The 19,201-nt window shown below is 36.6% G+C and overlaps 5 protein-coding genes across 5 annotated transcripts; 3 read left to right on the forward strand and 2 right to left on the reverse strand.

Moving 5' to 3' along the window:
- Nucleotides 1-3: 3 nt before the first annotated feature.
- On the forward strand, nt 4-3,118 carry LOC116287953 (5'-3' exonuclease PLD3). The gene is made up of 6 exons (XM_031694661.2): nt 4-587; nt 1,348-1,556; nt 1,651-1,798; nt 1,890-2,085; nt 2,284-2,446; nt 2,705-3,118. The coding sequence occupies exons 1-6, from the start codon at nt 92-94 to the stop codon at nt 2,957-2,959; spliced, it is 1,467 nt and encodes a 488-aa protein (XP_031550521.1). The 5' UTR covers nt 4-91; the 3' UTR covers nt 2,960-3,118.
- A 337-nt stretch (nt 3,119-3,455) lies between these two features.
- Nucleotides 3,456-8,168, reverse strand: LOC116287954 (pumilio homolog 3). Its single transcript, XM_031694663.2, has 19 exons — nt 8,128-8,168; nt 7,734-7,987; nt 7,532-7,652; nt 7,185-7,260; nt 6,993-7,086; nt 6,684-6,750; nt 6,514-6,583; nt 6,329-6,433; nt 6,102-6,205; nt 5,932-6,007; nt 5,765-5,863; nt 5,629-5,682; nt 5,475-5,555; nt 5,244-5,386; nt 5,026-5,171; nt 4,875-4,948; nt 4,408-4,495; nt 4,231-4,327; nt 3,456-3,707 (listed from the first exon to the last, which is right to left on the reverse strand). The coding sequence occupies exons 1-19, from the start codon at nt 8,148-8,150 to the stop codon at nt 3,581-3,583; spliced, it is 1,899 nt and encodes a 632-aa protein (XP_031550523.1). The 5' UTR covers nt 8,151-8,168; the 3' UTR covers nt 3,456-3,580.
- A 178-nt stretch (nt 8,169-8,346) lies between these two features.
- LOC116287965 (GTP:AMP phosphotransferase AK3, mitochondrial) lies at nt 8,347-11,508 on the forward strand. The gene is made up of 6 exons (XM_031694679.2): nt 8,347-8,799; nt 9,898-10,004; nt 10,085-10,150; nt 10,453-10,503; nt 10,578-10,645; nt 10,756-11,508. The coding sequence occupies exons 1-6, from the start codon at nt 8,454-8,456 to the stop codon at nt 10,853-10,855; spliced, it is 738 nt and encodes a 245-aa protein (XP_031550539.1). The 5' UTR covers nt 8,347-8,453; the 3' UTR covers nt 10,856-11,508.
- A 25-nt stretch (nt 11,509-11,533) lies between these two features.
- LOC116287964 (visual pigment-like receptor peropsin) lies at nt 11,534-12,974 on the reverse strand. The gene has a single exon (XM_031694678.2). The coding sequence runs from the start codon at nt 12,696-12,698 to the stop codon at nt 11,658-11,660; it is 1,041 nt and encodes a 346-aa protein (XP_031550538.1). The 5' UTR covers nt 12,699-12,974; the 3' UTR covers nt 11,534-11,657.
- Nucleotides 12,975-15,753: 2,779 nt separating this feature from the next.
- LOC116287963 (visual pigment-like receptor peropsin) lies at nt 15,754-18,832 on the forward strand. The gene is made up of 2 exons (XM_031694676.1): nt 15,754-15,976; nt 16,376-18,832. The coding sequence occupies exon 2, from the start codon at nt 16,382-16,384 to the stop codon at nt 17,453-17,455; it is 1,074 nt and encodes a 357-aa protein (XP_031550536.1). The 5' UTR covers nt 15,754-15,976; nt 16,376-16,381; the 3' UTR covers nt 17,456-18,832.
- The last annotated feature ends 369 nt before the right edge of the window (nt 18,833-19,201 follow it).

Below are 19,201 nucleotides of genomic sequence, written 5' to 3' on the forward strand. Positions count from 1 at the left end.
ACCTTCGTCCAAGTTCCCATTAACAGTTCCCATAGAACGCCTTGTGGAAAGGAACTCGTACAGGCATGTGAGATACGAACAAAGGATAAGAATGGCTAGTGAAAAACGACAAGTATACTATTACAGTGGATGGGGCAGGTTATTAGGAGAATACACAAGCATGAAAACTCCAGTTGACACAAAATTTCTCCAGAAAGATTTCAAGAAAAGCTCACGTTATTCCATCTTTGCATTTTTGTTCTTCCTTGCTTGTTTGATCATTACCGTAGTTGCACTACACTCCTACCTAGCCCTGACCCAGCCTTCTCACGGAGGGGTATTCAAAGGGCCTATTTCAAAGTCTTGCAAAGATTCTTGTACAATTTCAATCGTGGAAAGTATTCCAGAGAATTTAACTTACCCACACTCAGAGGTTATTCACCCCAGTGTTTACAGTGGATGGTTAAACCTCCTCAAATCAGCTGAGCATTCTTTGAATATAGCTTCATCTTACTGGACCTTAAGAGGAAAAGACACACAAACTGACGACCCTTCTACAGCATGGGGAGAACATATTTTCAATGAACTTGTTGCAACAGCTAAAAGAGGTAGTTCAAAATCTGGGTAATGCTATTTCCATGCCACACAGGGACAGCTGAGCCAGGAAGGGGGCAGGGGCTTAGCACCACCCCAACTTTTAACAAGAATGGCATACTATTTTGTCTTAGTTTGAGTTCTGTTTTGAAGAAAAACAGAGATTAGAGGGTGACGTTAGTGATTTACCACTTGCACGCGGCACATACTGTGGTCCACATTCAATCAGGCTGGATCATGTGTGTTGAGTTTGTTTGATGTTTTGTTCTCTCCCTTGCCACAAGGGTTTTCTCTGGTATCCTCCCTTCATAAAAATCAATATGTGAGTGTTGTAAGAACATAAATATATGGAATTTAGTGGTTATAGTTGTAAAATATCTAATGCAAGTTTTTTATCAGCCTCCCCCCAAAGGTATCCAAGCTCAATTGTAGTGGTGATTGAATTATAGTAAATATATGGAGTTTGTAAAAATAAATTACAAACTCCATATATTTACTGTAATTTGATGGACACTAGCTTGGGATACATTACTCTGCCGACATTCCTGCCACAGGAGCATATTACTAAGCTTGTAGTAGACTCAGTGTTGTTTCAATATTCCAACTTACAAATGAGTGACATTTACATCTACACTGAATGCCACCATTCTATAAAACATCACTGTCTTGTTCTGAATTCTTTTGTGTCAGAATTTCAGTTTTTAATCTTTCTCAATGAGAGAATGAAGCTGTTTGAATACTAATTTGTAAAATAAGCATTTTTGGTTATTTCAGGAGTAAAGATAAGAATTGTTCAATCAGCTGCTGAACCAGACAAAAACCAAGATACAAAAGACTTGATGCAAATGGGTTTGGCTGAAGTACGTAGTCTGAATCTCACGAGGCTTGTCGGCAGTGGTATTCTACACACCAAAATGTGGCTTGTAGATGGCAAGCACTTCTATCTAGGAAGTGCTAACCTTGATTGGCGATCTTTAACCCAGGCAAGTTTGATGAGGAAGTTTTCACCACCTTATGCTTGGTCTACCTGTGTCTTCTTGGTATTAATAAAGTATATGTATATGTTTTGTTTACCAGGTGAAGGAACTTGGCTTCATGACATACAACTGTTCCTGTTTGGGGAATGATATCTCTAAGATATTTGAAGCTTACTGGATGCTGTCCCTTCCAGATTCAAAAATACCCAAGCCTTGGCCCAAAGCTTATAGTACAAATATAAATTTAGGTACAATAACTTTCCCTCAAAAAACCTGGTTTTTATCAGTTGGACTTCAGCACAGAAAATAATGAATGTTTTATTATCTATTATCTCGTAGATACCCCTGCAAACATCACCATCAATACCACATACGCTACTGGTATATATTTGGCTTCATCTCCAGCCAAACTTTGCCCATCTGGAAGATCTGCGGACATTGATGCTATTTTGAATGTCATTAACAGTGCAAATGAGTATATATACATTGAAGTTATGGATTACTTTCCAACAACTCTCTATGAGTACCATAGAATGTAAGTGCATGTTTTGGGTTATCTTGAGCATCAGTAAAAAAAGTATGTTTAGTATTAGCGCATGCATATTTTAAACGTTTTTCATATAATTACCAAGCAAAAACTGATGGTTTTTCATGAATTGACACCTGAGTAATGTCAAGTCTAGCTTGACAGGGATAATATTAATATGTTCTTAATATTAACCAACCATTTTAGGTATTGGCCAATAATTGATGATGCTCTCCGTAAAGCAGCCTTTGACCGTGGTGTCCATGTAAGACTACTTGCTGGTCTATGGAAACACACCAGACCAGACCTCAAGAACTTCTTGAAGTCTCTTTCAGCTATCAATGGCTCAAACAAAGCTGTTGTTGAAACAGTAAGTATAGATCTATGATACTTTATGTTGTCTTATAAGGTTAGGTCTTAAGGATTAATGTATTATGTGGCTTTTTCCATGCCATCTTCCCATGCCCCAGCTACACTAGCCAGTAAGTATAAATACTTGTTAGCATTTCATTTAACATTACTGCTTCTGACTCAAACCATACTGATGCAGTAGTACCAGCTAACTGTACATCACCTGTCATTTTTACTCTCTTTAATACCTGTTTATTTATTTATTTATTTCTAATAGCAATTTTTCAAGGTACCAACGTACAGTGAGGCTCAGGCTCATATACCTTATGCTCGTGTCAACCATGACAAATTTATGGTGACGGAAACCACAGCATATGTAGGTACATCTAACTGGGCAGCAGATTACTTCCTTTATACCGGAGGTATTGGCTACGTCATACAAGACCAGTCTAAAGGGGATTCAAGTATTCGTAAAAAGCTCAAAGCTTTGTTTGAACGAGACTGGTACTCAGCTTATGTTGTTCCTGCTTAAATCAGCAAAATTAAATGAAATCTACTCCAGGACAAGGCAACTAAGAGAGAAAGTGGGAATAGCAATCCATGGACAATCTCAGAAACAAAACAAAAAACACTTTGATTTAGAAAGAAACACTATCAATGCTTTTTGGAATAAACCAATATTAGCCCATAAGGAACCATTAACTCTCTAGTGTGGAGGGTGCAGCGGGATTCTTTGGGGGAGAGATCTGAAAAATCAGGCTTGAGGAGGGGGTTCTCACGCAAACAAAAACCTGAATAGAAAACAAGGAAAGGACCATTTTTTAAATACAATAATGGAGAGGGGGAGGACAGATTCTTGTATGAGTTACCAAGCAAATCCCACCACTACCCCCCCCCCCCCCCCCCCCGCCTTCCTCCCCCGGTCCCCCCCCCCCCCCCCCCGCCTTCCTCCCCCGGCTGATGAAAAAAGGTCCCTAAATTCAAATACCCCAAAAGTGATGAGAAGACATTTTAACAAGAGCAAATCATAGATTTGTAATAAATGAACATTCAGCAAATAAAGTAACTTTAGAGTGCTCACAATATCACATGATAGAACTTTGCTTATGGATTGAATATGTATTTAGAAAATGTGACCTTTATTTTATAATTATTACTTGTGTAATATCTTCAAGACAATCTCTACTCCTTTGCTTTTGTATTTTTCTAACTTTTTAAGTCTTGGTTTTAGAATAGTCTTAACTCTGTTGGCAACTCCTGGTACAGGGCTCTCAAGTAAACTGGAAAATAAGAGAGAAGCAAATAGTTCAGTGTAAATATTTATAGTATAAGTAATAAAAAATGATTGATTGATTGATTGATTGTAAAGCATATCTACCAGTGCTTCAGAATTAAGCCTTAAATGATGGGCTTGTCTTCCAGGGGGGTGGGGACTCTTGCCCGTTAAGGGTAGGGATGTGCCGCTGAGCACACTGAACCCTGACCCTGTTCCAGAGTAAAATCGCTGAAATTCATACCCTGTTCCAGAGCAAGATCGCTGAAAATCATACCCTGTTCCAACATAGCGAAAATGGATACCCCGTTCCAGAGGAGAGAATGTGACTTCATATGCCCTGTCCCAGAGCGAGAGCAATTTTATGTACCCTGTTCCAGAGTAGAATCACTGAAAACTATACCCTGTTTGGTGGTACGTACCTGTATAGCGAATATAGGGGAGTACCCCTCCTCTCACCCCAGACTTGTCTTGTAAACTATTATATTCAAAATGTGTGATTATAACAAGTAACAAGAGGTTGGACATACCTTGTCACTACAAAAGCTCCACGATTAATTTTACACCAATCAAACAAAGATTCTGGTTCCACAGTCTCTAAGAGATGCTGAGAAAAGAATGTTTGACCTGAAAAAGACAGAGTGGCCTGAGTCAATTTTTAACGGTGAAAAGAAATGCACGTCTATGCAAGGAAGCTAGTTATGCACCTTCATTGTTTATGTCCATATGATCTTTATCCTGTAAAATAAGCTTCTTGAGAGAAAAATGTCCACTTGCACTCTTCACTAGGTGATCCTGAAACAATGTGATGTGATGTTTTGATACAATGTTCTTCAGTAAAGTGAAAGAGTTATGGGGATAATGGGAGTCTGCAGTAAAGGGAGCATAATGCCACCAGATATGCTAAACTGTAAGGAAGGGAGGGTAGGAAAATTGGAAGTAAAGTTATGTCAGGACGTTCCCTGTTCATCAAAAATAACTACTTAGAAGAAACTACCTCCTTGACATGTTACAGTACACCTCATACAGTACAACCGTTAGCTTCACTGATCATGCAACTGTACATGTGTTCTGACTATTTTATACTAATTGTTAAGCATGCTTGAACATTAAATACTTGGTTAGGATAGAGGGTTAGGGATGTGGGCTATAGTTGGGTGAATCTTCAACCTACCTCTTCATCTGTTGATGTTTCTACTGGTTTACTGGCAGCTTTGGCAATGGCTTCCATGGCTGGAACCAAATCACCTTAAAGATATATGCTTATGATGTAAATGGCTTAAAACACACTACAAAATGATTGTGAACAAAAGTAATACTCATACCTGAGCACTTATGCATTATGGCAAGAACAAGTTGACAGCCACCTTTATCAAACATTAGCTCTTCGCCATGATCCCATATCAGCTCCAGTAATCCTGGTGATATACCATCAACAAGTTCTTTTCTTCTTTGAACTATATCCTTCTTACTGCAAAATAAAAGATTATTATGAGGCCTACTCTGGAGAGTAAATACTTGCTTAGTATAATACAGTGTTTACCTGTGTAGGTTGTCATCTCCTGCCTGAAGCAACTTGACAACATCTGGATGGAAATGTGTAGGTGCTCTTGGCATTAACAAGTAAAGCAAAACTTTGCGACCATATGTATCCATAGCCAACTCCTTGAGACTGGCAACCATTTCCTGATACAGAACAATCAACATTGAAATTTTTAAGCAAGATGCAGGTTTCCACAGATGCAATAAAGTCATAAATGCGAGCAGAACTTACAGGAAAAATGATCTTTTTGACAAGGACTGTGTCATCAACAACATCAAATAATGAAAGCAAAACCAAGTGACCATACTCCTCCTGAAATGGAATTTTTTTTAAATATTGGACATTGCAAAAGCAAATCGTGTACATAGTATGAGTAAATAAATACCTTGCAGATTTTGGCAATGTACGTCTTGAAAGTCTTGAGAATGATCTTCCTATCCTGTAAACAGAATATATTTAAATAGTGTTAATAATATTAGGAGTAAAATAGAATCCACATTGCATACTTTTGCATTACAAACCTTGGCAGTTCCATTCCACAAGCACTGCATAGCAACTCTAGCTCCATCGTGCGTGTGAAGAATGAGCACAACATATTCACGAATACTTTCTATCATTTCCTGAAGTCAATAATAATGGGATAAGTGGAGGATCAGATTATAGCAATTCAGTTTTGATAGTCACTTACAGATTGTGCCTTGTCATCTGATAACATAAGATACTCCAACAACACTCTATGAATAATGTTGTGTGTGATGACTGATCTGGGAAACACAAAACATTTGAAGATTACAATAATAATAGAACATTATCTCAATAAGAACATTATCTCAATAAGAACATTCAAATGTTTCTTACTTGTCTACTAAAGGATTCAAAGAGTCCTTTAAGTTCTTAAGAATGATGTCTTTTTTTCCTGGTTCATCTTTGATAATTTGCTCAAGCTTCCTGTTGTCCATTGTCTTAAATTACAAACAGAATATTAATTAAATGATAAAGTATTGCATAATCTTAGCAACTAACAATAAAATAATTTATTGACAACCAAGCAACTGCAGAGTTTGTGGTGTTATCTAGTACCGTACCTTGAAAAGAGCGAACTCTGGTCCATAAAACTCTTGTATTAAAGAACTCTTTTGGGCAGCTACTGCATAATCTGTATAGATAGTCTCCAGAATTTCTGATGCTTCCTGTTTTTTTAAACATTGGAATTAGAAGATGAAAAAAAGCTATAGCCAGGACGTTGGCCTGTTGTTATTGGTTTACTGACCTTGTGTTTAATTAGCTTTCTAACTTTTCCATAAAAGCACTTCAATATAACACTTCTTTGTTCCTTTGTCCTTTAGGAAAGATAGAATTTATGATTATTACACAATTAATCATTAAATTGACCAATATCAATGAAAATAAAACAAACTGCGAACTACATATAGTTCTTACCCATATTTAAGCATCTTCTTAACAAAAAACTTGGAGTATTTACTTTTTATCATTGCTTCAAAATCATCTGCATAATAAGAATGTCAGTATGTGAATTGTTTATACAACTTGATCAACAGGTTTATATAGATAACAAAACTTTTGAACTTTACTGAATGGGGCAAATGGTGGTCAAACACTGACCATCTTATGTCATACAGGAAAAAAACTTGTGGTTTGAATAACGACAAGGAATGACATGTATGCAGTAATGTCTAGCAATACAAAGTATCATTCAAAGACTGTATATGGATCTACATAATTCAACACCTTTGAACTGCATGAAAAGTGCTTTCCTCTGTTCATTGTTGCCATACTTCACACAACACTGCATAACTCTTCCTGTATCATGTTTGAATATCACCTGAAACATACATGGAAAATGACCCATCTTACTTCTTAACATTCATCAGTATCATATTATAATCTAGATATGATTATAAGATTATACCATATAAATACCTCATGGGTGTGACCATTTATCAACTGCAATATCTCATTAATTATCTTGACTTTTTCAGTCACAGAGACATCTTTCCTAGAAAATAAATATCCTATATAAATAACTTTGCCCCATAAACTGAACAAACCTGAGGGATTCATAATGCTGTTTGATGGGGTGGATCAGGTTGTAGTGAACATAAACTGAGTATAAACAAACCTTCTGAGGGATTCATAATGCTGTTTGATGGGGTGGATCAGGTTGTAATGAACATAAACTGAATATAAACAAACCTTCTGAGGGATTCATAATGCTGTTTGATGGGGTGGATCAGGTTGTAATGAACATAAACTGAATATAAACAAACCTTCTGAGGGATTCATAATGCTGTTTGATGGAGTGGATCAGGTTGTAGTGAACATCATGTTTTTTTCTGTAGGTTTTCCTTTCTTTCTTTTTCATCTGCCAAATATTTGGTTTTTCCTCATCTACAAGTCAAGGAATAAATAATACATATGTATCTATCAGTAGTTGTTGATTGGATATCTTGAATCCTATTCGTCATGTACCTTCAGGATGGGAATCATCATGTTTTGATTTCTTCTTCGTAGGTGCAGCTTTATTTCTAGAATTATCAAAAGTTTTTTTCTTCGGGAGAGGTGTCTTTTTCTTGCCAACATGTGAATCATTCTTCACAAATTTCTTCTTGTTGTTCTTCAAGCTGTAACGTTCCTTTGATTGGTGTTTAGTTTTCTTGCTTTGCGTATTATCTTCTCTACCAGTTGCTGGTCTCTTCCTATTCTTTACTGACTTCACTTGAACACTACATACACAAAACAGTTATTTTACAAAAATTATAACCCCATAATAAAACTTCATGAAATTCTTTAAGCCCTACACTTATACAACTACCGTATAAACCAGCTTACAGTACAGCAATCAATAGTTATTCATAGAACCTACCCTAACTGTCCTTTGGACGCCATCTTGTTTGTTGAACCACGTGCCTGAGCCAGCATGATGAATAATCAGCGGTATTATACTAAAACAAATAGCCCCTATTATTACTGATATTAATATTCTCAAAATGTTCCTTTTTTCTTTAAGGATTCGAAACATTTTGCGTTTTCTTTCATCCTTAGGCAAAAATCTATGAAATATTACTTGGAAATTCAAGTTACTCAGAGCAATAAAAAAGTAGGAGCGATAAAAAGCATTGTGTTGGGCTACCTGTGGAATTGCATTCATAAGTTACAAGCCTGTAAAGTTGCATTCAAACACACAGGTGCATGATGATTTCGAAGGTTTCAATTTTTCGGTTTCACGTGGTCAGTAATTCCCTTAGATGTATAAGGTCATTACACATAGGAAGTATTAGTTGTAGTCATGTGCATGCTATCATCATGGGCCCACCAGGATCAGGTAAAGGAACAGTTTCTGGAAGAATCGTACGAGACTTTGGCCTCAGCCATTTGTCCAGTGGAGACTTATTAAGATCTCACGTGCAAAATGAAACAGAGGTGGGGAAAAAAGCTAAACGGTATATTGAACAAGGGAGTCTCGTTCCAGATGAAGTAATGGTGGATCTTGTCCTTACCGAACTAAAGCAAAGAACCAACAGCTGGTTATTGGACGGTAATACATATATAGTTAATTGAGTATTTTGCATATTTTTATCTGAACAGCGTACGACATACATAACATGATTTAACCACAGGGTTCCCAAGAACTGTATTATTTATTGAATATTATTGAATATTTTGCATATACAGCTATTTAAAAGAGCTTTTGAAGGTTTTGTTGCATGCAGGGGCGGCGGAAGCAGGGGGGCCGGGGGGCACTGGCCCCCCCACTAGATTTTTTGGGGGGGCCTGGCCCCCCCAGAATATAATGCCTCACACACAAAAAAAACGCATGAGATTTGGTTATGATTACCATTATTTATTATTTTGATATTACATAATTTTCTGTATCTAAAAAATATACGATATATCTAGCATGACTTGCATCATTTTTTTGTCTCTCAGCACAATTGCAAGTGGTTTAATGTGCGCAAAATGTTACTGATTGAAATATCACACATACACGTTTGTAATCAAGCTAAACAGGGAGGGGGGTCATTTCAAGGTACCGTGAAATATTGGAGTGCCCCCCAAAATTTTTCAGCTTCCGCCGCCCCTGGCATGTTGCGTATACCAAGTCTGAAATGCACTTAGAGAGGTGTGAATAGTCCCTTTCACAGTTCCCCTCACTGTCTTGAAAAGTAACCATACTTTGAATCATTGCAAGCTCATCGTTCATCTTACTTAGATGCAAAGGCACAGCTAGCTTTCAAGATGGCACATGGAACTGTGAAGGGAACTATTCAATCTGATCAAAAGGTCAACTACATGGAAAACATATATTTGTGAAATAGTACCAACTAATAAAGTACAAAATAACATCAATGAAACAATCGAAAACAAAAGAAATATTTGTATTTAGTGCTATTTTAATTTTTGTGCTATATTATAAGATATATATGGTTTGCACTCTACGGCATGAACTCTTATGTGATGACATTATTTACATATGAACATGACACATTTCAAGATTATTAAGCAACATGCAAGATGCAGAATGCAACATGCAAAATGCAGAATGCAACAACAAAACCTTCAACAAACTTTTTGTAATAGCTATATTTACTTTACCTTAAGAATGTAAGACATACATGACATAAATTGTACACAGGGTTCCCAAGAACTGTTAGTCAAGCAGAAGAACTAACCAAGAATCAAACTATAGATGTAGTCATCAATCTTGATGTTCCATTTGAAACAATCATTGAAAGAATTAAGGTAAGGCCCTTCTAAGGTACACAGTTTTCTAACTAATGATCAATATTATACTAAGGTTACATTTTTATTTTTTATTTTAGCAAAGATGGATTCACTTTGCCAGTGGAAGAGTGTACAACTTAGAGTTCAATCCTCCAAAACAACCAGTAGGTGTAATTCAAAGATTATTCACTATTTTGTTGGGGTGGGGTAGGTGTGAGAAAGGGAGAGAAAAAGAGACTGAGCACCGGACATTTTTGCCATGCACAGGGCATTCACTATATAATGGACCTATTATGTTCCATTAATAGCTAGAGTATTGTGAATATTGAATGGATAGAGTAGGTAGAGTATTGCTGAGAGTAGATGCGCTTGGGCATTGGGTTTGTACTATTTTCCCCCTCATTGATCTAAAATGTTCCATTTTAAAGAATTGTGACAACATCATTGCTTATTGGAACTGTTACAGGGAAAGGATGACATTACTGGTGAACCTTTGACACAAAGAGAAGATGATAAGGTAGTCTTTAATGGTGTGCTATGATATATAGGTATGCTGTAAAACTTATGTGCGCATTTTTAATGGATTAATAGCCTGAGACTGTGAGAGCAAGATTAAAAAAGTATGAAGAAGAAACCAAGCCTCTGATTGAATATTACAGGTAATCACAATAAATACATCTATTATGTTTTTAAACATTAAAATTTCATGATTTTCTATCATCAACCAATATGTTTTGTGATATTTCTTTATTCATTTCTCATGTTAAAGAATACTTGGCAAAGTACAGTCATTTGCTGGAACTGAGACAAATGTTATCTGGCCAGTAGTAAAGAAATATCTGGAAGAAAACTACTTTAAGAACAAGTAATACCATTTGTGTGTGTATATATATACACAGCAGCCCTAAAACTTAAACATATTTGAGATATAATATCCATATATACGAAGGATAACAACCATTTTTGAACAAAATTTGTTATCAAATTGTTATAGAATACTTAATGAGGCTTTTTAGCATGTTTGATGCTAAATTGTTCCTTGTTTACAGTTTATTTTGTAACAAAAATAGCAACAAAACATATATGTATATATATCGCTATAGTATGTGTCAAAGTTTTAGAGATTGGGTGTAATATATTCTTAGCCTTAAATTGAATTTTTCATAATCCCTTTCATGTAAAAGGGATTGGTATAATGGTACACAAAACCCATTAATGTTTTAAATAGACAACAAGTATTAGATGAATAGTACAATATAGTCTAAATAAAATAAAATATGTATTTTTTTAAATAACTATAATAAACCATAGTGTTTAAACGTAGTAGGAATAAAATGAATTGTCCAGTACACAGTGAGGATGTAGTGTATGTCCATGATGACACACATGCAATACTCTAACATACATGGTTCACATAGAGTCAGTCTTTAGAATAGAAGCCGATTATAAATGGAGTTTGGGATCTATGTTGGAGTTGTTGATTATCAAGTTACAGCAAGTAAAAAATACTTGGTTGTCGTTACTCCATGTTCATTTCCTTTATGTATCGCAATTCATCTATATGTTTGAGATAGAGAGCTGTCAATATGAACCCTTAATTATTGGCGGCTCAAAATTGCAATAACTAATAATTACTATTTGGTGGTAAAACGCGATTTTGTATAATAATATTTAACTGATTTTGTTTGCTGAAGCTATGCGTCGGATGGCAAGTGACGGCAATGTTGCTGAAGCATTTTCCTGGCGTTCATCTTGATTGCTGCTGTTGTCATGATGGAAACTTTTGCATTTGAAGACTTGAATGAAAGCTCTCCTGAACTGAGGATTCAAAATGCCGTAAATGATTGGATTGATGCAACAACTTGAGTACATCAGAAATATAGCTACGCCATAACAAGCCTGTGGCAGGAACCCACCAAGTGTCTCTGTCAAACAGACAACAGAGACAGGCATCCAGCAAATGATATACCCACAAACTACTGTGAATGTTGACTTGAGAATTTTGATATCCGTTTCTGAAGTGACGTTGTTTGCGTATGCAGCTACGTTCCTTGAACTTTGTTTGACTTCTCTGTAAATCTTGTAGTAACAAACAAAGATCGTAATAGTGACTGCATTGACAAATCCACCCAGGAATATCGCCACAAATGAGATATGTTTTAGATCCCAAAGCACAGAACAAGTCATGAATTTCCTATGGTATTGATAGTTACCCCAGCCATAGATGGGTGGAGTAGCAAAAATAACCCCTACCACCCATGATAGTAAGCAGTAAATGCATACAATCACTTTCGAACCAAAGTAATTGTGATATATTTGTGGATGAACGATCTTAAAATATCTGTTAATGGATATCAAGGCCATAGTGAGAATCGAAGCAGATCCAAAGGTGAAGAGCGTAACTGCTTGATATTCACAGACTAACTGGCTGAATATCCAGTTGTCATGATATATACTTGCCATCCAGAATGGCATGTTGAATATCGCCATGGAGATATCTGTAAGCGCAAGATTCTGAATAAAGATGTTTGTGGTGGTTCGCAGTGTGGAATCTTTACAAGCAACAAAAACAACCAGGGCGTTTCCAGTAAAAGAGGTAAAAATGATCACAGCACAGAAAATCATCTCTACGATTACTCGAGTTCGTTGATAATGGGAAGACACTTTGTTGTCTGCAGAGTCGCCAGACGTTTGGGTTGTTGTCCACTCCATATTTCAAACCGATGGGTCTGAGTTCTAAAGTTCATAAAAGGTAAGCATAAAAGTATGTCTCGCCGAAAAAGTTTGATAGAATGAAATTTGGACCTATCTTAAATTCCTCTGTCAGCATCTCGCCCAATATGGGATGCTGCATGACAAAATCAGGTCTATTAATGCTGTTTTTATGGACTTTAAGTCTCTTGATCAATGTAGTCCTTTTTGTTTTCCTATTTTTCTTCACATTTGGGTGATGTAATAATAACAGTGATAAATAGACTTAATTGTGTATTGATCAGATAGTCATAAAAATAACGGCTGTTTCTAGTTTGTTTCTAGTTTGTTTGTGTTGGATGTGACGCGTGTGAGATGCGACGTTTAAACTGGGCATAAGTTATATTACTTTTATGTATTAGTTATATATTAGTCTATATTAGTTATATATTAGTTATATATTAGTCAAATATTAGTTATATAATGTTTATATATTTGCTATATATCATTTTTTATATTGTAGAGTTCCATCTGACAGGCACATTTGGGCACATTGGAAAATGCGCGATATAAATAAAGAAGTCAGTCAGAATTTTTTTGGAATATCAATCTGACGGTCCTGATGATATATGCATCATCTCAGGGCAGGGCACTTTGTTAGTGGTTAGTGGCTATGTTTATGGGGGTATGCCAACGCGGACTGCGCGAAATTGGCAGCAAAAGAAAAAAGCATGATTTATACCATCTTATCGATTGCTTTAAATACGTTACGTTGATCAGTTGATTATTTTTCGTTATTACGGCGAAGATTGCATTAAGAACTGATAAATGGTGGTTGATTGTTTTGTCTTTTAATATTTGTTCTTGTTAAATATTAAAATGTTCCATGTTTACCTTACATAAGTAAAACCCTTGACAGTCGGCTCTTCACTTGCACCTAGATAACATTAACATAACGGAATATACTTCGGCTTGCCTTGTCAGCCGTGTTATTTTAATGAAGTAAGGATGGCTAGTGCAGGTCTGCTTAGACGATCTTATTACTTTTACTTTTCGTGTAAGGCTGTTTTGGATTCTCGTCACTTCTATTTTCTATTTGTGTTTTTCTTTCCTTTGCTTTCCTTTTTCTCTCTCTTTTCTTTCTCAAAAACGTGAAGCTAAACTCAGCCCTTGCTTTTTCTTATTTTATTTATCATATAAAAAGAAACTGAACTTACCTGTCACAGTTATGCGCACAGAGTTTGGCTGTTCCTTGGGGCTAAATGTGATGTTTGCATTTCAAACCGCGGATGGATGCAGGCTAGAGAGGATCTCGTGAGATACTAACTGAAGGCGTGTTCGTGTTCCCTGAAGGTTAACTGAAGGGTGTCGTCCAGCACAAAGTTCCGCCACTGCTCTCTATTACTGAGCAGCGCCTTCAGGTCTCTTGTTATATACTCAGTTTAATATAATCAATAATTGCAACTGGTTTTAAAACAACATATCTTCTGTCAAATATGACTTACCGATTAATTATTGAGAGTTTACAAAAGTATTGTTGTACCGCTTTGTGATGACTACTTCCGACATCATTTTACCTGATTCCAAGAGATGGATTTGCTTTTAGCGACGCTTAAAAGACATTAGACACGTAACACAGGAAGACGGATAAGAAAAACATTATTAAAAGAAAAGTCATAATAGCTTCTCATATAGTTTCCACTGACAAGGAGCTCACTCCACAATACATTTAGTAGACTCACTTGAACTTTATTGAGTCTGATTACTATCTATATCAAAAACCATTAATCGTAAGCCGGCCTTAATTTTCATTACAGCATGTTTAATTAGAATCCGTTTTGTTATGATGAGGGTATTATACTCAGTCTACTGAAGTCAAGTAAAATCATTCCTTAAATGTCTATTGTACACCACGTTCACATTCTCCATAATGTTTGCTGGGCGGGTATAACAATCAAATTATCAGAAAATCTTTATATCTGCTTTTTTCGTAAATTTCCACCATTCAGAGTTTAGAGTTCCTGAAAATGATGGCATCGATCATCACCAAAAGGTGGTGAAAATTGACTTCAAACTTCTTCACTGAAATTTTTTTGTTGTTGTTTCTGATTGTTAGTGGTGGTTAACTCAATAGTTTCACACGGACGATCACATTTCACAACAAGCTTCAACACGTGGTTCAAACCATTTACTCTTATCGATAGTTTAGACTTTAAACTTACTACTTTGATAACCACAACACACTTAATTCATTCACGTTTGTAATCATCGTTTTTTTTTTTTTTTATTATTATTATTTTTTTAATTTTTTGAATAACAGAAATATATAGTCTTTAATCAATAATTAATAATAACAATAATCTCTAATCAATAATTGGTGGTTTGGGCTACATCTGTATGCGTAATTCAATATGATAAGTACATATTTACTGGAGATACCGTAGACTTCGACTAACACGCAGATTTAATAAAAGTGGAACACAAAATGGATTTGTGATCGAGTTATCGGATTATAATCGTTATTTAGACTGAGTACCATTATTTCAATCCTTGCACAGTTTTTTAACTATTCGTAAGTATTTACTGACAATAAGTCATGCAGTTTTATTTGATCAATTGTCGTAAGGTAATTCTGAACGGAACTGATCGTACAACTGCCGAGGGGCTTGGCTTTACTAACAAGAATTAATTATGGGAATTACACAATATAACGTTGTTTCGGCAAGAGGAATATTATAGCCTAGAGGCAACAAATACACATGCATGTTCAAAGTAGAATACATTTATCCATTATTTATAATAAAACATTTGATATCGAAAAACAAAATATCCGGGGTTTAATCGTTCATTTCTAATTTTACTGATGAGTTGACGGACTTTGCATTTTATTTGTTTGTTCAGTTCAATGGAAATTGTCACAGCTTTATTGGCGTAAGGCAGCTTGTTTTTGTGCAGTATTGCGGCTTTGATGAAACTGAAAATGATGAAATTTAGACCGGCGAACACACTAGAAAGAATTTAACCAATAAAAAAGGAAATTCAGATGATTATAGCCTTTGTTCATTTGGTTAACGGACATCAGTGGATATTGAATTGTCGACTGTGTTTACATTAGGACAAAACCCATATACAGATTGAATGACGCACAGGCTGGAACAGTAGCCAAATAAACCAAGCAAACAAGCGAGCTGAACTTTTTAAACGCCTTCAGTCAAGTGCGGAAAAGAATAGATCACTGACTGGATTAACGAAGCCGTGGACGGATAAGGAACTAAAAGCAAGCGTAGGGCATACAAGGGGTAAGAGTTTTATTTTGTTCAGTTTTACCCGTTGATACGAACAAACTCGAATGAGAAAGACGAAAAATCGCCGGCTAATTTTATGACAAAAAAACTCTCGACTTTGACGTTTGTAAGTCGTTTTGATAGTTGAAGGCAGTTTTTCATACATGCAGCGCGCGTTTACCGCCTTGTTCAGAGAGATATATGAGCAGCAAAAGGCGTAGAAGACAAAGAAAACCAAGACGATCGACTCCCTCCTCCTTTCCCACCAACTTTAAAGACGGGTATATTTTAAAGCAACATATATAATATATCTCTCTGTCGCTCGGAGCTGGACATTAAAAAGAACTAGTACATGTATAGAAAATAAACCTATCAATATTTCCTTTATATTTAAACTTTTTTTCTGAAATCTAGTTCCAAATGGGATCGCTAACCAACGTATCGAACCTCTCGAATCACAAGAGTACTGGTCTACATAATGAAGATCCTTTAGGCCGAGCAGTCGCTCTTGTTGCCATAGAAACGATCTTCGCCTTAGCTATTACTACAGCCTCTCTCCTAGGTAATGCTCTTGTCATCTACGTGGTTCGCAAAGATTCTCGTTTACGAACGATTACAAATGTGTTTATTGAAAGTCTGGCATGGACGGATGTGTGTATGGCCTTCCTTCATATGCCATTCTGGGTTGGTTCTATCATCACTGGAAGATGGGTTGCCGGCCAAACATTCTGTCCTTGGGCTGCAGCCATGCAGTTTACCTTCGGGATTTGTTCCATTCTTACAATGGGACTCATCGCAGTCAATCGTTTCTTCAAGGTCGTCAAGAGCAATTCTTATGCAAAGTATTTCAAAAGCCGTCGTTCTGCTGTATTTTATTGCTTGTTGGTGTGGATGGCAGCTGCTCTGCTTGCTACACCACCCTTGTACGGGTGGGGAGTCATGAGATATCACGACAAGTTCGCTTTGTGCACTCTAATCTGGGATAAACAGCATTTGTCTTATGTCCTTACTATAATCCTGGGAGTCATCAATGGTACAACGGTGGTGATATTCTATTGCTATTACAAAATCTACAAGACAGTCAAGTCAAGCTCGACGAATGTCGCGGCCCATCTTCAGAATAATGCATCTCATGCGACAGACATCAAGCTCTTGAAATCCACTTTTGCAGTCGTTTGCTTCTTCTTGGCAACATGGATGCCTGTTTCTCTTGTTGTTGTCTATGAAACTGTAGGCGGTAGACCACCAAGGTTTGTCTTTGCATCCGTGATATTTCTGATGTTCACCAGTAGTTGCGGTAATCCGATCATATACGGAATACTCAATCCTCAGTTCAGACGAGCATTCTTATCTGTATTTAAATGTCGTTTATCGTTCGCCACTGATGAGGGTTCCACATCCAATATCTTTGCGCAAAGTAGAGCAACGGCCCAGACGTCAACATTACACTGTGAAAAGCCCCCAAATGCTTTGGCTCCAACTTCAGTGGGTTAAGAGACTGAAGCTGTAAGCGTTCTGATCCACCTTCGATTCGATGATGGCTTCGATTCGGTCAAAAAAGAACTTGCCACATCTAAAGCATTATTTTTGAAATAGTACGATAATCATGTTCGTATATAATAATTATCTTAATAGTGCATGTAACTGTAATCAGAAACGAAATTTTAAAGGTCGGTAACGGACGCGTTACATGATTTTTGCTGAAATCGGAAAGTCGTAAGAATTTTGATTAAACAAGCAGCCACACTTAAAGACTTTTTTAGAGGCAGCACAAGACCGAGGGCACCGACTTTAAGACTGTAAATAACATTTATTTTCCCCGTTATCCCATGCCCGCGTACACATGACGTCTGGATCATCTGGACCGATACTGCTGGAGATAATACCGCCCACGCAAATAGCCAATCAGAACGCATGATTTTTAGGATAAATATAATTATCAATCAAATTACTTTTTCCGTCGTTTTGATTGGCCGAGATAACTGCCTACAAAATATATTCTACCTGCTCATGCGCATTACCGTGCAAAGCCGTTTGCTGCAAATAATAGTGACACTATATTTTGCTCCTGCGCAGTAACCTTGCATTTGTCATCATGGCTTGCTTCCCAATGACTTGGTATGTTCGATAGCCAGCAAAAACAGCCAAAGCACACAGAGGAAACTTGAAAAAAAATAACTCGAATGATAAAACAATTATTGAAGTAGATTATCACAAAATATCGATAATTTGTTAGTGTCTTGCAAGCAATTATTTTACCTCGGCATCGGCAATAGTCCATAACTATGTCTATGTTAGCTATGAACTTCTGGCATCGGCAAATAATTCAATTCGTTTGCCAATAACAAATCACGATATTTTGCTGAACCTCGTACAATAACTGCTTGTTATTGCACTTACTCATTGGATTTCTAGATCTTCATCAGTAACATCTGAACTTTTTAAGTTTTGTTTTTATGTACACATATATAGCGTTGCTATAGAGATTTGACGACCATCCATCTTGGCCTGTATAGCTGCTTCTTGGTTCCACTCAGTAACTACTCTAGTAACTAAAGAATATCCATTTAGTGATTTTTTTTATTGTATCTATTCCTGACTTTTTACTTTAACTGTATATCTTTTTGCATCTTTTTATAAAATTCGCTCCTGATATCTAGCGGAGTAGAAATCATGTACTACAAGGCAGTTTAATTTCCATAAAGCGTACATGGCAGATGTTCCCTGTCCCATCGTGCTGTCAGTACGATAATATGAACTGATCAGCTGCCCTACTATTCAGTGAATTGGCTATGATTATGCTAAAACAAGAATTTACGTAGGTGTAAAGTAGAAATAAAAATATTGCAAATTTGCTGGATGCAAAGTAAATTGGTGCGCTTTTTATTGATTTGTAAAATAAGGCATAAAACCACGCCCTTGAAACTGTCATTACATTATTCTACTTTGATTTTGTTTTAACACTGTTATTTGGGTGGGTGGGGGGGGGGGGGGGGGAGAAGAGAGGATTGTGTGTAACCCCCCCTAAATCTGCTTTAGGGATAATAAAGATTCTATGCGCAATATGTACTTATTGACTGAGTGGGAGGGCCGTACGGGAAAATATTTGGCTCGAGGTGATGACGTACGGACCGAGCACAGCGATATTTTCCCGTACGACCCGACCTAACTCAGTCAATAAGCATTTTATCATATGACCCTCACGAAAAGAAAAATAGTTTTAAAAAAAGAAAGCGCGCG

Source organism: Actinia tenebrosa, unplaced genomic scaffold (assembly GCF_029948245.1).
Source record: "Actinia tenebrosa isolate PJP-AT-01 unplaced genomic scaffold, QUT_ActTen_1.0 PGA_scaffold15__27_contigs__length_11533743, whole genome shotgun sequence".
NCBI lineage: Eukaryota > Metazoa > Cnidaria > Anthozoa > Actiniaria > Actiniidae > Actinia > Actinia tenebrosa.

Coding starts and splice junctions, on each gene's coding strand:
- LOC116287953 (XM_031694661.2), top strand. CDS start 92: ATGGCTAGTGAAAAACGACAAGTATACTATTACAGTGGATGGGGCAGG. Junction 588..1,347: donor TGTTGCAACAGCTAAAAGAG/GTAGTTCAAAAT, acceptor TGGTTATTTCAG/GAGTAAAGATAAGAATTGTT. Junction 2,086..2,283: donor CTCTATGAGTACCATAGAAT/GTAAGTGCATGT, acceptor CAACCATTTTAG/GTATTGGCCAATAATTGATG.
- LOC116287954 (XM_031694663.2), bottom strand. CDS start 8,150: ATGGCGTCCAAAGGACAGTTAGG. Junction 6,751..6,992: donor ACTTTTCATGCAGTTCAAAG/GTGTTGAATTAT, acceptor CTTATTATGCAG/ATGATTTTGAAGCAATGATA. Junction 6,008..6,101: donor TTGAATCCTTTAGTAGACAA/GTAAGAAACATT, acceptor TGTGTTTCCCAG/ATCAGTCATCACACACAACA.
- LOC116287965 (XM_031694679.2), top strand. CDS start 8,454: ATGATGATTTCGAAGGTTTCAATTTTTCGGTTTCACGTGGTCAGTAAT. Junction 10,005..10,084: donor CAATCATTGAAAGAATTAAG/GTAAGGCCCTTC, acceptor TTTTTATTTTAG/CAAAGATGGATTCACTTTGC. Junction 10,646..10,755: donor CCTCTGATTGAATATTACAG/GTAATCACAATA, acceptor CTCATGTTAAAG/AATACTTGGCAAAGTACAGT.
- LOC116287964 (XM_031694678.2), bottom strand. CDS start 12,698: ATGGAGTGGACAACAACCCAAACGTCTGGCGACTCTGCAGACAACAAA.
- LOC116287963 (XM_031694676.1), top strand. CDS start 16,382: ATGGGATCGCTAACCAACGTATCGAACCTCTCGAATCACAAGAGTACT.